The sequence below is a fragment of the Ichthyophthirius multifiliis genome (assembly GCF_000220395.1).
Source record: "Ichthyophthirius multifiliis unplaced genomic scaffold scaff_1120509251209, whole genome shotgun sequence".
NCBI lineage: Eukaryota > Ciliophora > Oligohymenophorea > Hymenostomatida > Ichthyophthirius > Ichthyophthirius multifiliis.
Genome location: NW_004086098.1, coordinates 43,458 through 57,964, shown reverse-complemented (window position 1 = coordinate 57,964; position 14,507 = coordinate 43,458). Strand labels below are relative to the sequence as shown.

At 16.0% G+C, this 14,507-nt stretch overlaps 4 protein-coding genes across 4 annotated transcripts, besides 28 other annotated features; 2 read left to right on the top strand and 2 right to left on the bottom strand. All coding sequences in view use genetic code 6, as the record gives it.

Annotated features, from left to right (window-relative positions):
• Positions 1–8: 8 nt before the first annotated feature.
• Positions 9–47: a microsatellite.
• A 149-nt stretch (positions 48–196) lies between these two features.
• Positions 197–238: a microsatellite.
• Positions 239–1,084: 846 nt separating this feature from the next.
• Positions 1,085–1,124: a microsatellite.
• A 38-nt stretch (positions 1,125–1,162) lies between these two features.
• Positions 1,163–1,202: a microsatellite.
• Positions 1,165–1,207: a microsatellite.
• Positions 1,208–1,411: 204 nt separating this feature from the next.
• Positions 1,412–3,021, bottom strand: IMG5_160120 (PX domain protein; the record flags this gene model as incomplete). Its single annotated transcript, XM_004030443.1, has 8 exons — positions 1,412–1,495; positions 1,542–1,720; positions 1,904–1,975; positions 2,016–2,207; positions 2,258–2,410; positions 2,485–2,625; positions 2,686–2,880; positions 2,945–3,021. Coding segments are annotated over 8 exons (1,091 nt in total), but the record flags the coding sequence as incomplete, so codon positions are not given.
• Positions 1,723–1,786: a microsatellite.
• Positions 1,723–1,788: a microsatellite.
• Positions 1,724–1,806: a microsatellite.
• Positions 1,728–1,897: a microsatellite.
• Positions 2,655–2,681: a microsatellite.
• Positions 3,022–3,834: 813 nt separating the features above from the next.
• Positions 3,835–3,871: a microsatellite.
• Positions 3,872–5,612: 1,741 nt separating this feature from the next.
• Positions 5,613–7,752, bottom strand: IMG5_160110 (hypothetical protein; the record flags this gene model as incomplete). The annotated part of the gene is made up of 5 exons (XM_004030442.1): positions 5,613–5,640; positions 6,222–6,267; positions 6,321–6,426; positions 6,711–6,718; positions 7,692–7,752. 5 exons carry the CDS (start codon positions 7,750–7,752, stop codon positions 5,613–5,615), a joined length of 249 nt encoding a protein of 82 aa, XP_004030490.1.
• Positions 5,799–5,852: a microsatellite.
• Positions 7,538–7,596: a microsatellite.
• Positions 7,544–7,581: a microsatellite.
• Positions 7,753–8,025: 273 nt separating the features above from the next.
• Positions 8,026–8,070: a microsatellite.
• A 441-nt stretch (positions 8,071–8,511) lies between these two features.
• Positions 8,512–8,563: a microsatellite.
• Positions 8,554–8,579: a microsatellite.
• Positions 8,580–8,670: 91 nt separating this feature from the next.
• Positions 8,671–8,708: a microsatellite.
• Positions 8,709–8,841: 133 nt separating this feature from the next.
• Positions 8,842–8,910: a microsatellite.
• Positions 8,842–8,929: a microsatellite.
• Positions 8,901–8,981: a microsatellite.
• Positions 8,982–9,018: 37 nt separating this feature from the next.
• Positions 9,019–9,069: a microsatellite.
• Positions 9,070–9,327: 258 nt separating this feature from the next.
• IMG5_160100 (snf2 family n-terminal domain protein) lies at positions 9,328–10,095 on the top strand (the record flags this gene model as incomplete). The annotated part of the gene is made up of 1 exon (XM_004030441.1): positions 9,328–10,095. One exon carries the CDS (start codon positions 9,328–9,330, stop codon positions 10,093–10,095), a length of 768 nt encoding a protein of 255 aa, XP_004030489.1.
• Positions 10,096–10,228: 133 nt separating this feature from the next.
• Positions 10,229–13,346, top strand: IMG5_160090 (snf2 family n-terminal domain protein; the record flags this gene model as incomplete). Its single annotated transcript, XM_004030440.1, has 7 exons — positions 10,229–10,312; positions 10,435–10,859; positions 10,900–11,340; positions 11,620–12,100; positions 12,144–12,608; positions 12,863–13,222; positions 13,278–13,346. 7 exons carry the CDS (start codon positions 10,229–10,231, stop codon positions 13,344–13,346), a joined length of 2,325 nt encoding a protein of 774 aa, XP_004030488.1.
• Positions 11,368–11,424: a microsatellite.
• Positions 12,103–12,142: a microsatellite.
• Positions 12,112–12,142: a microsatellite.
• Positions 12,907–12,963: a microsatellite.
• Positions 13,163–13,197: a microsatellite.
• Positions 13,230–13,276: a microsatellite.
• Positions 13,347–14,507: the final 1,161 nt, after the last annotated feature.

Sequence of the window (14,507 nt, the reverse complement as noted above, 5' to 3'; positions counted from 1 at the left end):
TTATAAATTTATTTATAATTTTATTATATATACTTTTAGTATTTATAAATTTTCATTTTTCTTTTTTCTTTTTTTTTTCATTTTGTATATTGAAATTTTTTTAATTCTTTTACAATTATTTTTTTTCTTTTTTATATTATTATTCATTGTTATCATCATCTTCTTCTATAAAAAAATTATCTATCTTTTCTTTATCTTTTTTATTATAATCATCTTTTTCTTACTCATCATTTTTTATATTAAATTAATTATCTTCTATATTTTATTCTTCGTCTTCTATTTCTTACTTTTACATTATTTGCTTTTTATTATTCTTTTAATCAAATTCTATTTTGTTTAAATAAGTTTCTTTTTTTTCAATCTAATTTTGTTACAATATTTATAAATAAATTAAATATTTACTTTTTCTATTATATCGATCATAATTTTATTCCTAAACTCAACCATCTTTTAATCTTCATTTTTAGGAAATAGAGATAAATACTTTTTATCTTTTGGAAAATACTACAAAATATATTTTAATTTTTATAATTTAATAAAAAAATACTTTAATGTAATTAAATTTATTTTATAAATCTTATTTTTCTTTTAAAAGTTATTAGAATTTATCTTATGTATCTCTATTTATTTCAATTTCTTTTAAGTTTTTTTTTATAATCTTTTCACTTTTGTCATTTCCACTTCCATTATTTATTTATATTTTTATTCCAAAAATTTAATTTTTCTATCTTCTCGTTTTTTTTAACTTCCAATTAATGAATCTCTTTTGTTACATTTTCTAATTCTATATTTTTAGTATTTTTTATTGCTTCACTTAAATTTTCCTTTTTATATATTTTTAATATTTTTAATTTATTTTTTTCACTTTTGATAATAATCTTTCAATATCTCTTTGCTTTTTTTTTAATATTTGCTTTTATGTCTGTTTCTTATAAACCTTTTAATGGAATTTATTTAGACTTAATTTATTTTTTTAAATAATTCTTTTTTTATGTCCAGTTTAATTATGACTCTTATTTTGTTAAAAATTATTCTTCATTTTTTTCTTATTAAAAATAAATTTAATTTCTTTTATTTTTAGTTTAAAAAAAATTGATAAATGAAAAAAAATTATAATTAAAAAACTAAATTTCTAAAAAAATTTAATATTTAATATAAAATAAATATTTATTATAATATTTTTATTATTTATTATAATATTTCTATTTTTTTAAAAAAAAATTCAAGATTTCAAAAGTCTTGAAGATATATCATTTATAAATCCCCAAAAATTTATTAAATCCATACTATTAATAATTTCAGCATCAGCTACTCCTTTCATAACTTTTTAATACAAATAGCTTTTTTCATTCTATAGTATATATTTTTTTTATAAATATTATAATATTGTATTATTAATAAATAAAAAAACCCTAAATCTATCGATTTCAATAAATCCTATAATATAAGTAATAGTTTCGATTAGTTAGTCTAGACTTTTTAATTCATTTTTTTACTATAAATATATAAAAATAAAAAATTATGTAGAATTAAAAATTTACTATTTCTATCTATTATTCTAGTTTTTTTTTTTAATCTTCAATACTAGTAAACATAGCTTTTATTGTTTTTTTCCTTAACATAATTTTATTATATCTTCTTCATCACTTTTTATATCTTTAATAAATGATTATTTACTTTTTTCTAATTATGCTTTTTAATCAATTAAATCAATAAATACCTTATAAATATAAATATTAAATTATAAATAAAAATATAAATATATAAATATATAAATAAATATAAAATCATATTAAATATTTAAATTTTATTAAATAAATAAATATTTAATCATATAATTATATATATATATGATTATTTATATTAAATTATATTATTTCTAAATATATAAATATATTTTTACCTATGTATCTCTTAATTCATATACTATCATATCAAGAACATATTAAAATTAATTTTTATTTTTGCTTTCTTTCTTTTTTTTTTTTTATAATTAATATTTAAAAATTTTTTACAAAATTATTTTAAAATTATTGAATTTCTTAGTTTTATTAATTTGAATAAATTAATGCGTTAGAATCATAAGCAACATATTCATTTATACAGCATTATTCGTACTAAGGAATTATATTTTAATTCAAATCTATGAAATTATTGTTTAATTCTTACCTCATTTAATACAATTATTAAATTTAGTCTTTATAACTCTTTTTATATATTTTTATTAAATATTTTTAAATTTAAATCTTATATTTACTTCTAATTAAGGTATTGATTTCTTCAAAAATTAATAAAATGTGTTTATTTTTATATTTGTTTATGAATGATTTATTTCTTACTAAATAGGAAATATTTATTAATATTTTTAAAGGATTTCTTAATATGATAATTTTTTTAATTATGAAAAAGTCTTTTTATAAAAAAAATATATAAATACAAAATACCTAAAAATAATATATAATTTTGTATTAAAACATTAATTACTTTTGTAACATCATGTTCTTTTGATCTTATAAAAATTTGAAATTCTTCAGAATAAAATAAATGACTTAAACCAGCTACTTAATTGCAAAAACTATTTAAAAATCTTGCTCTATTTTCAACTACATTTTAGTTGGTTGAATTCTTTTTTTTATTTATTTTTTTAATTTAAGAATATATTATAATAATATATTATAATATTACTAACTCTTTAGCAGGAATTGAAGGGACAAAGCATCCCGGCCATCTAGAATTTAAAGCTTCTTTTAATGCATAAAATTCACTAAATCTTCTATATGTATCAAAGGTTCCGAGTTTATCTTGTCCTTTAACGCTGTAAACCGTAAACTTTATTAAGGTTGCTTCTTTTGTTAAAGGTTCACCAACTTAAATTTATATCTTATAAAATCATACAAACATTAAAATATTATTAATTATTTAAAATTCATAATTAATTTTTTACTTCTTGTTATAAATTTGGATAATCGTATTAATCTTATTATTATTCCATTTTTTTTTTAATAAAATAATTAATAGTATATAATATAAAATAAAACATAAAATATATTTTATTTCTTTTTTTATAAAATAAAATATGAATAAAAAGAATAATAAACACAAAAATAAAAATAAAAAGATATTTTAATATAAGTCTAAATTTTATTTATTATTTTTATAAATAAGTTATTGGATATATAAATTTTAAATTTTTATTAACTTGAGAAATAAAATTAATACTAATTATTATAAATCATTATATTTTTTTATTTAAATGAATTATTTTCAATTTATAAAATTTATTTAGTTTTCAAAATAATATGAAATAAATATTTAAATATTAAAAAAAAATATGTTTATAATATTCATTTACTCAATTAAAATATAAAGTTATCTCAATTTTATTAATAATAAATACATTTATTAACTGAAAATTATATTGTTTTTTATTTAAATATTTGTGTAATGAGAAAATTAATATTAAAGTGTTTGTTTTCTGAATAAGCCAATAAGACACTTTATGTAATGAAGGGAATTTTTCATAAAATTTAATTCGATAAAGTTAAATAAGTAAAAATAAAATAAGAAATTTCCAATCAAAATTAACTTAATTAATATATTTGAAAATTTAAATAATTAATTTTAGATATTATTCTTACAAAATAATAATAGTATTTGCAAAATATAATATTTACATTTTTATTATTTTATTATTTGTTAAGTATTATAGGAAGAAAATAAATATAATAAGTCATAAATGGTAAATTAATTAGATTAAGCTAAAAAAACTATATTTGCATTTTAACAAATTAAATAATATATTTTTATTATAAAATACCTTAGAAATATTAATCTATTTTTAAAAAATAAAGATTTTTAAATAAAAAGATTTATTTCATTTTTTTTTTAATTTTTCTGAATAATAAAATAAGTGTTATACAATAAATACTTAAATATTAAAATTTTTAAAATAAATGATTATTTTTATAATTTATTTATTTTCTTTTATATATTTTTATGAATTTTTATTATATTATTTTGAAAAATTAACACAAGAAAAAATAGTTTTATTAAGAATTGAAAAAAGATATAAAATATGAGCATATTTTGAAAGTTATTAAAAATAAAAATTAACGTGATGTAATATTTAATAAAAAAAAGGCATTCCATTCTAGATGTTTTAATGCAATTTATGTTAATTATTTGATTTTATTTTTTTATAGTGTTTAAATTTATATTTTGCGGTTTTTTTTTGAAATTCTAAAAAATCAAATCTTTTTATATATTTTTTAAAAAATTTATTAATAATAATAATAAAAAAAAAATTAAAAATTAAAAAAATGAATTTATTTATGCATAAAAATTTTTTACATAATATTATATCAAACCTTCAATTTATAAAAGAAAAATAAATTTCCCCTAATTTGTACAGTTAAGAAAATCAAGATATATATAATTTGTTTGAAATGCTAAATAGTTCAATACTATTGATTTAAAATAAAAGTTCATTATTTTTTTTATTAAAAAATATATAAATTTATATTTTATAAATATGTTTAATTGGAAAAAATATGATGAGATAAATATTTTATATTTTTTATTATTTAGTTTCAAATTTCATGCTAAACAATAATAACTAGTAATATATTGAAGATATTTAAGAAAATTCGATAAATAATATAGACTAATATTTAAATAAAGAAAGCCCAATTATTATTTAAAAAAAAAGTAAATAAAATAAAATATACTATAACACATTATTTATTTATACTCATTCGAAATTATATTATCGATTTGCTTATTATAATAATATAAATAATTAAAATAAATTATTTCTTATAATACAAATTTAAATTAATAAAAAAAAAATTAATAATTATGAAACTTATATTAGATTTTTTTTATAAACTTTTTTTTTACATTAATAAAAATAAAATAAATTATATTAAATTAAATATTTTAATAGAATATTAATAATAAGATTTACTTGAATCTTTTGAAGCAAATATATAAAAAACAATTATTTAAAATTTAAGAACTGAATCAAAAGGATAAATAAATGATTAATAAAATAATAATAATTTTAATAGTATTGAAAATTCTGAGCTAACGATAAAGAAGTAGCAAGAAATTAATAAATAAGTAAATAAAGATTTAAATTAAGTGATAAATAAATAAATGAACAAAGTAGTAGATAAAGAAATTAAAAGCGAAATCCATTTTAATTTAAAAGTAATTAAAATATATATATATAAAACGAAAAATGGATATATATAAAAAGAGAGGACCTTATAAAGTTTATAATGAAGAATTAAAGAAAAAAGCAATAGAAGATTTTAAACAATTAAAAGATATAAAATAAGCTGCTAAACAAAATAATATTTAAGTAAAAAATTTAAAAAGATGGATAGAGGTAGGATACAAACGAAAAGAAGGTTAATAAAGAGCATAAAATATAAAATAATAATTTTATATATATTATAGGTGGAGGAAGAAAAAAAGAAGATCCGAAAATGGAAGAAGAAGTATACACTTGGCTCTAAATATAGTTCAATAATTGTTTTTCAGTAACTAGAAAATAAATAAGAGATAAGGCTCTAGAATTTTCTAATTATTCTAATAAATTTAAAGCTTCAAAAGGATGGTTGGAAAAATTTTTTGCTAGATATAAATGTAAATATATGATATAAAAAAATGAAAAAAGTAAAATTAGAAAGTAAATATAAATATTCTCTGAACTATAATTAAAAAAAGAAGAACAAAAATATATTAAATGAGTTAAAGTTATATGTTTTATATATATTTTAATACTTAATGAGTTTTATTAAATTTTATTTTTAATTCTTTTTTTTAATAAATTTTTTTTTATAAATAATTAAATTATTTAAATTTTTTTAATTTTTTTTTCTCGAAAATATATACTATTTTTAAAAATTAAAAATTTAAATCAAAATTTAAATCTTAGTTTGTTTTCTTAATCTAACCTGTTTTTTTTTTCTTCTAATTTTCTTTTAATATCTTCTTCTTTTTTTTTAAAAGCTACTTCTTAATCTATTTTTTTCTATTCTTATATTTATAATTTTTTTAATCTTTTTTTTTCTTTTATTTCTTCTATTAATTTCTACTTTATTCTTTCTTCTTAAGAAATTAAATAAGGTGGTTATTATTAAATTGTTTTGATAATAGTTTTTAATTCTAAAAAATAATTTTTTTCCCCATTTATTTCCAAACGATTTATTTACATCATTACATTATTTATAAGCTTTACTTTATCGATTTCTAATTAAGCTTTATTTATTATAGATTAATATAATTATTAAAAATATATATATTTTTATTACATTCTAAAGTTTCATTTCTGACAGTCATATTTTATAGATCCTTTTATAGAAGTTCACATTAATAATTTTTTTCTTAAATAATTTAATCCATTTCAATAAATTATTCCTATTTTTTAATAAAGATAAAAAAAATATTTATTTAAAAAATAACTCTTAATTATTTAATTTCTTTTTAAATAGGTTATTTATTGAAATTTTAAAGCATAACTTTCGCTACTTCCTTATAATCAGGGTGGTTTTCTTTTTTTTTTGAAATTTAAAATTTTATTAAATCCCATTAATACTTTAAAAAATCCATAAACTTTAAAAAGCCTTTCTTAAGAAATTTAAAAAAAATATCTCTTAAAAAATTAAATAGAATATAAAAAATCAAAAATATATAATATTTACATTTTTCCCTATTTAATTTATGTAAAAATTTCCAAAAATTTAATATGAAATAAAACAGAATGAAAATATTTTGGAAATTTCAATTTTAATTAATAATTGATTTCCAAATTTTTCAAAATAAGGTTTTCTTAATTTTCCTTTGCTTATATTTTTTCTTCTAATTCTTTTATTTTACTAATATATTTCGAAAACATTCTTTCTTATAACTTTTTTCTTAGTTCAATTATCTATTCATCTTTTTCTTTTATTTTCACCTTTTATTCTTCATATTTTTTTATAATTTTTTCCAAATCACATCTTAACTCTGAGACTTTAATGTAATTGTTTTCTTCATTAATTTTTTATGGTTACGAATTTTTGTTTTATTAAATGCTTCTTATTTGTTTTTATAAATCTTTTTACATTTAATCATTAAATTTTCGCATTTTATTAATTTTTTATTAAGTTTCTTATTTTAATATACTAATTTTTTATTTCAATTTTAAGTTCTCTTCTATAAGCATACCCCTGTCATAAAAAGTAGTATTTTTTTAAATATATGAAGGCTCTTGATTCTCCTAAAAAAACTTTGAATTTGATTTTCTAAGCTCGATTTTCAGAATTTTGACCTATTCTTTTAAAAAAAAAATTTCTTTTTTTAAATATTCATTTTCTAATTAAATTTGTTCAAGGTCAATATTATTTTTAACATAATTTTCTTAAAATTTTCTTATATTTGTTTATTCATTTTCTTATTATTTTATATCTTTTATTGCTTTTTAGATTTTTTTATCATCATTGTTAAATTTTATATTTAATTCTTCTTTAATTTTATTCATTTCATCATATATTTCTATTTTTTCTTTTTATTTTTATATTTATTTTTTATATTCTTTTTCTATTTTTTCTTTTTTCAAAAAATCATAATTAAAACTGCTTTTTTAGTTTTATTATTAAAAATGTTAAATTTAAAACTATTAAATTTCATCGTTTTAACTTTACTATTTGCTCGATAGAGATATTTCTTCATAGGATGCTTCTTCAATTATATCCAGTTATTCATTGTTTTCCTCTATATTATTTTTAGTATCATTTTCTCGAATTTGTTTTATAAAATTAATCTAGTTTTTTATTATTATTTGTTTTATTTCTTCGTCATCATTAACCTATGAAATTGATTATTCTTATTCTTTTTCTGATTATGAATAATCATCTTTTGAACAATAATTAATAAAATCTTAACTTGCTTGATTCTCATTTGAATAAGTTTCGTCTTCATAACAATATGCATCCATTTTTTTAAAATTAAATTATAAGTTTTTTAAAATTTGCAAGTAAAATAATATTAAAAAATAAAAAAAATAAAATTAAGTAAATAAAATATATTTTATAAATATTAGATACTTTAAAATTATTTAATATTTCTAAGCAAAAACCATTATTATAATATTACATTATTACTTAATAAGTATATTTGTTTTACAAATTTAAAGAAAAATTAAATAGTATAAATGATATAATAGTATTAATTCAATTTAATGAATTATAATAAAATAAAAAAAAAAAATTAATTTTCTTAATAAAAAAAAAAAATTTAGAAAAATAATGCGATTACTTCAATTTAATTTATTATAAATATAAATTAGAATTATAATATATTATTCATTAAAAAAATATATTTAAATAATAATTTCTAATTTTTTAAAATATATTTTATTTTTGCAAATATAAATTAAATAAATTTGTGAAAATTATTAAATTAATAATTTTAAAATATTTATTAAAAGGAACAAAATATTAATTAATTCATATCTTTTATATTTATATATAAATATACCAAAAAAAAAGATATAAATAAATATAATAAAAAAAAAAATTAAAAAAAAAAATGACAGAAGAAGAATCATAATAAATATATGATGAAGAATATGAAGAAGGAGCATAAAACTATTAAAAAAAGCAAATGAAAGGTAAAACTAATATAATTTTAATAAATAAATAATTATAAAATATAAATAAGAATAAAGTGAAACAAATAATAATACAAATACATAAGAAAATCTTTAATAAAGAAGATTATCTTCAAGACAAAAAAAATAAAAAAACTAGAAGATATGGACTTTTCATAAAAAAGAATAGTATAAATATGCCCTTAAAAAAATAAAAAAGTTTAATAACAAGAAAATATTAAATAAATATAAAAATTTGAAAAATAATAAAATAAAAAATAATATAAAAATAACATTAATAATTAAAATAATAATAATAATAATAATAATAATAATAATAATATATTATAAAATTTATCAAGAAAAAAAAATTAAATTTTAACAAAGAAATAATAGAAAAAACTAAAAAAAATAGATAAAGACAAAAAAAAGCATAAAATTCTTAATGATAACATAAAAAATAATATAAATAAAGCTAGCAATAATTAATAATATTTTTTTTAAGAGGAAAATACTTTTAAAAAAGAGATAAAAGATAAATCTAAAAAAAATCCAAATAAAAAATTATTTAACCCTTAAGAATACAACGAAAACCTAAAGAAAAAAGTCAACTTTGAAGAATAACTATTAGAAATACATAATAAATATGGTCGTAAAATTGAAAAATATTAAGAACCTAAAATTAATTAATGTTTATGGGATTATGTTATATAAGAAATTGTAAACAAAATATATAAAAAACATATTTATATTTATATAAAATAAAGAATGAAACAGCGGATTATTTTTAAAAAAGAAGAAGTTATTTTAAATTTTAGACAAGAAAAATTTCTAAACATTCTATAACTGCCTATATGAACTTAAAATAAACAAAAGAATAAAAATAAAAAGAAGAGGCTAAAAAAATTAAAAAAATAGCAGAAAACTGTAATTTAATAGTATAAAAATAATTTTGGAGGTAAATGAATAAGGTAAAGAAGTACATGAGTTTAATTGAAATTTAAAAAGAATAAAAAGAAGATTAATAAAAAAGATTAGAAAGTTTAGTAACTGACTAACTAAATCTATCATCGAAATTAGCTAAAATTCTTTAATTAGCTAAAAATATTCCTGATTTAGATACATAAAAGGCTATAGAATAATCAAAATGTAAATAAAGTGATGATTTAAGGATAAAGTAAGAAATATAAAAATAAAAAGAAAAAGAGTTTGATTAATAAATGGTTGAATTAGAAAATAAATTTAATGAAAATATTAATCTTTTAAAACAATTTAATACTTAAATAATTCTAAGAAAAGGACAATAAAACACTTATTTCTATGAAAAAACTAATTTTATAAAAAAAATTAATTCTCCGTCTAAAAACTATGATTTTGAAATTGATGAATTTGAGTATTTTTTTTTCAATTAAATAAACAAAAATAAAAAATAGTTAATATGGCAATATAAAATTTGATTTTTATGGCTTTGAACCTTAAACGATAATTTATAATAACAATTAAATAATTTAACCATTTTTGTTGAAAGGAAGGTTAAGAGAATATTAACTAATAGGAATGAATTGGTTAGCTACATTACAATAGAAAAAAATGAATGGAATACTTGCTGATGAAATGGGATTAGGTAAAACAATTCAAACAATTGCACTTCTAGCACATTTAGCATGCAATAAAGTAAAAATGTAAATAATTTTTGCATAAAAACTACATACCTTTTTTAAAAAAATTTAGAATTTTATTTTTTTAAAAATTAATATAATAATATTTAATATTAATTCTTCATATTAATAACAAAGGGTATTTGGGGACCTCATTTAATAATAGTTCCTACAAGTATATTAATTAATTGGGAAATAGAATTTAAAAAATGGTGTCCTGCATTTAAAATAATGACATATTATGGATCTCCAAAGGAAAGAAAATAAAAAAGATAAGGATGGAGCAAGCTTAATCATTTTTAAGTTTGTATTACTACTTATAAAATAGCATTATAAGACTAAAAAATATTCAGAAGAAAAAAATGGTATTTTATGGTATTAGATGAAGCTTAAAATATTAAAAATTTCAAAAGCTAAAGATGGCAAGTTCTTCTTAATTTTAACACTAAGCATCGTTTATTGCTTACTGGAACTCCCCTTTAAAATGATGTTGGTGAATTATGGTCTCTTTTACATTTTCTAATGCCTAAAACTTTTGATTCTCATGCTGACTTTATGGAATGGTATATATATTTTTATTTTAAATTTATTTTATTTTTTTAGGTTTTCTATACCTATGTAATAAGCATTGTAAAAAAATTTGCCTATAAGTTAGGAAATTTTAACTTAATTGCATTCTATTTTAAGACCTTTCTTATTAAGAAGAATGAAAAGAGATGTCGAAAAATAACTTCCAACAAAAACTGAATATATAATAAAATGTCCATTAAGTAGAAGATAAAAATATTTATACGATGAATTTATTAGTCGTGAATAATCAAAAAGTTAAGACTTTTTAGGACTAATGAATATTGTTATGTAATTAAAAAAAGTTTGCAATCATCCTGATTTATTTGAATCTAGAACAATTGAAAGTCCTTTTATTTCTTTAAGAATTCATTATGTAGTTTTGGCACATTTCATTTGCAATATTTAAACTAAAATTCCTTACTTTTTAATTTTTATTAATAATGAAGTAAATAGATCTAAATATAACATTGAAAAGTATTAAATATATATAAAATCAATAACTATTTTTATTTGATAAGAAAATAATTTATTTTATTTGATAAAAAAATATTTATTTTTTTATTAATGTAAAAATATAATTTTAAAATATTAAAATAGAGCAAAAAATTTAATCCCTTGCCCAGATGATTTCTATGAAATCCATAATTAAATGTTTGGTGAAGAATACTGGCCTGAAATAATGCCTTATTTTGGTTAACGATGGTTTTTATTAAAATAATAAACTACTCTCCAGAAAATGAAAAGAAATTATAGAATAAATAAAGCAAGAATTAATGGAGATTTTGTTATCTATGGTCGAGACTTAGTTAATTTTTTATCTTTAAAAAAAAAGAAAAACCCCTATTAAGCTCTGAGTCAATTTAAAATTTCTTAAACTTTTGAATAAACATTTGATTCAGTAAAAGGTCTTATTAAAGAATTCACTTTTTCATAAAAAGCAATCGCTTAGTAAATTGAAATTGAAATAACTCCTTATAATTCAATGATAAAAGTAAAATTAATTTAATTCTTTTTTTCAATTTATTTTAAAAAGAATAATTATGATTATTAAAATAAAATAATATCAAATAATCTTTAAAAAATAACGAAACTATTTCATTATCCTCATATAAGGTAAACCTTATGTTTTCCTTCAAAAAAGCTCTTAATGTATGATTGTGGAAAATTAAATTCTATGGTATAATTGTTAAAAAAGTTAAAGTAAAAAGGGGATAAAGTTTTAATATTTACACAAGTAAAAATAAAAAAAAATAAAAAATAAAAAATAAAAAAAAAAGATGTCAAAAATGCTTGATATATTTGAAAATGTTTTAAATTTATTCAATTTTACATATGTAAGATTAGATGGTTCAACAAAAATAGAAAATAGATAAAAGGTCGTGGAAAGATTTAATGGAGATCCTAAAATTTTCTGTTTTATATCATCAACTAGAAGTGGAGGAATAGGAATAAATTTAACAGGTGCAAACGCTGTAGTATTTTATGACACTGATTGGAATCCTGCTATGGATAAATAAGCACAAGATAGATGCCATAGAATAGGATAAACAAGGAATGTAAGCATTTATAGGTTAATATCTGAATATACAATTGAAGAGAATATTCTGTTGAAAAGTTTACAAAAGAGAAAGCTAGATGAGTACATAATGGAAGAAGGAATGTTTACAACATAATTTTTTGAAAAATTTGATGTAAGAAGTATTTTAGGAGAAGTTTTAGGAAATAAAAATAATCAAGATTATGTAGATAAAAATTAATTTGATAAAGCATTGGAAAAAATGGAAGATTAAGAAGATATATAGGCTTTAAAAAAGCATAAACCGAAGAAATTTAATATGCTACTGAATGTGCGGCTGAGATTGCGGATATGGATAATGATGATGATGAGGAAATTAAAGATAAAGAATTTTAGCTTGATTTGGGGAAATTCCCACCTGTTTATTAGTATGCGCTTAATTATATTAAAAATGAAGAATTAATGCATCTTAATGATAAGAATGAAGATGATTGTGATTGTGATTATAGTGAAGAATTTGAAGAAGATGAAGAAAAAATGGATGAAGAAGTAAAATTAGATGAACAAGAAAGATTAGATGATGGCGAAAAGATTTTACAAAATTAGATTAGCTTAGATTAACCAAACGAAAGTAAGCTCAAAATTAAAAAAGTTTAGTTTATTGAAATAAATGATGTTAAAAATTTGAAATTAAATGAAAATAATTATTAAGAAGATGAAAATTCTAATAATTCAAATAATAATAACATAAATAATGAAAATAATAATAATCAAAATGGCGATGATGATGATGATGATGATGATGATGATAATGAATCTTAATTTAAATTTGATGAAAATGTAAATTTTTATATATATAATTATTAATTTATATTTATTTTTATTAATTTTATAGGATAAATTAAACGCATAAAGACTATATAAAAAATATTATTTCTTAGCATAGAAAACCTAATAATCTTGATATTTTTGTTGTTATATTTAGATTTTATATATAATTTAGGGTAAAAATAGTTTTTTTAACTTTATTTAATATTTAAATATTAATTATTTTTAGTATTAATTAAATAGCAATTATTTTATATTTTATTAGGAAATTAAATATATAATAAATATATTTAATAATTAAAAATTTTAATTAATATATTTATTTCAATCATGTTTATTTATCATTATAAATATATTGACAAAAAAACATAGATATTTTTTTTTGTTAAATAATTTTTTTAAAATTAATAAAAAGAAAACAAATGTAAAATTATTTATAAAAATTTAAAATAAATCTCGACAAATAATAAAATAATTGCAAATTATAAAAAACAATAGTATTTTCTTAGAGTTTTTTTGTATAGACATATTCATTATTTTTTTTGAAGTTAATTTTTTTTAATCATTATAAATACAAAAACTATCTAATTAAATTTTTCTTAGTTTGGATGTATTAAATTACCATAGATCCTTTTGTTATTGGAGCAGGTTATTGTATCATTGTAATATATTAAATAAATTATAAATTAAATTTTATAGGTTATTTAGGAAGCATCATTTTTTGTAAATTTAATTAATGAAATAATAAAATTTAATCTATTTTGTATTTATTAAATTAAATAAATGATATATTTATTATTTTCTTTTTTTATTATTAAATATATAAAACTATAATTAATAATTATTCGTATATTTTATAGATTAAAAAAATATGCAAATTTTACTTAAATTTAATATAATTTATTCATTGACTTGTATATTTAAATCTCTAGTAAATAATTTTCTTTTTTATATTTAATTATTTATTTTATATATATTATTAAATTTGAAAATATAATAAATATTAATTAGATTAAAAAATAAATTAAAAACAATTATTCTTATAAAATTTTTGTATACTATGCTATTTTATATTTTTCGAGCCAATTCAATTTCTATAATAGAAATGCAACAAATTAAATTGTGGTTTGTAGTAATGTTATATATTTTTTTAATATAAATTTGATTGAAATGAATATTTTTTTAAAATTTTATTTTATAATCCATTATTTGATTTTATTTTATTTTAAACAATATAATTATTTTTTCTAACTAAAAAATTTTGAAAAATATTTATTATTAAAATCGTAATTTATCA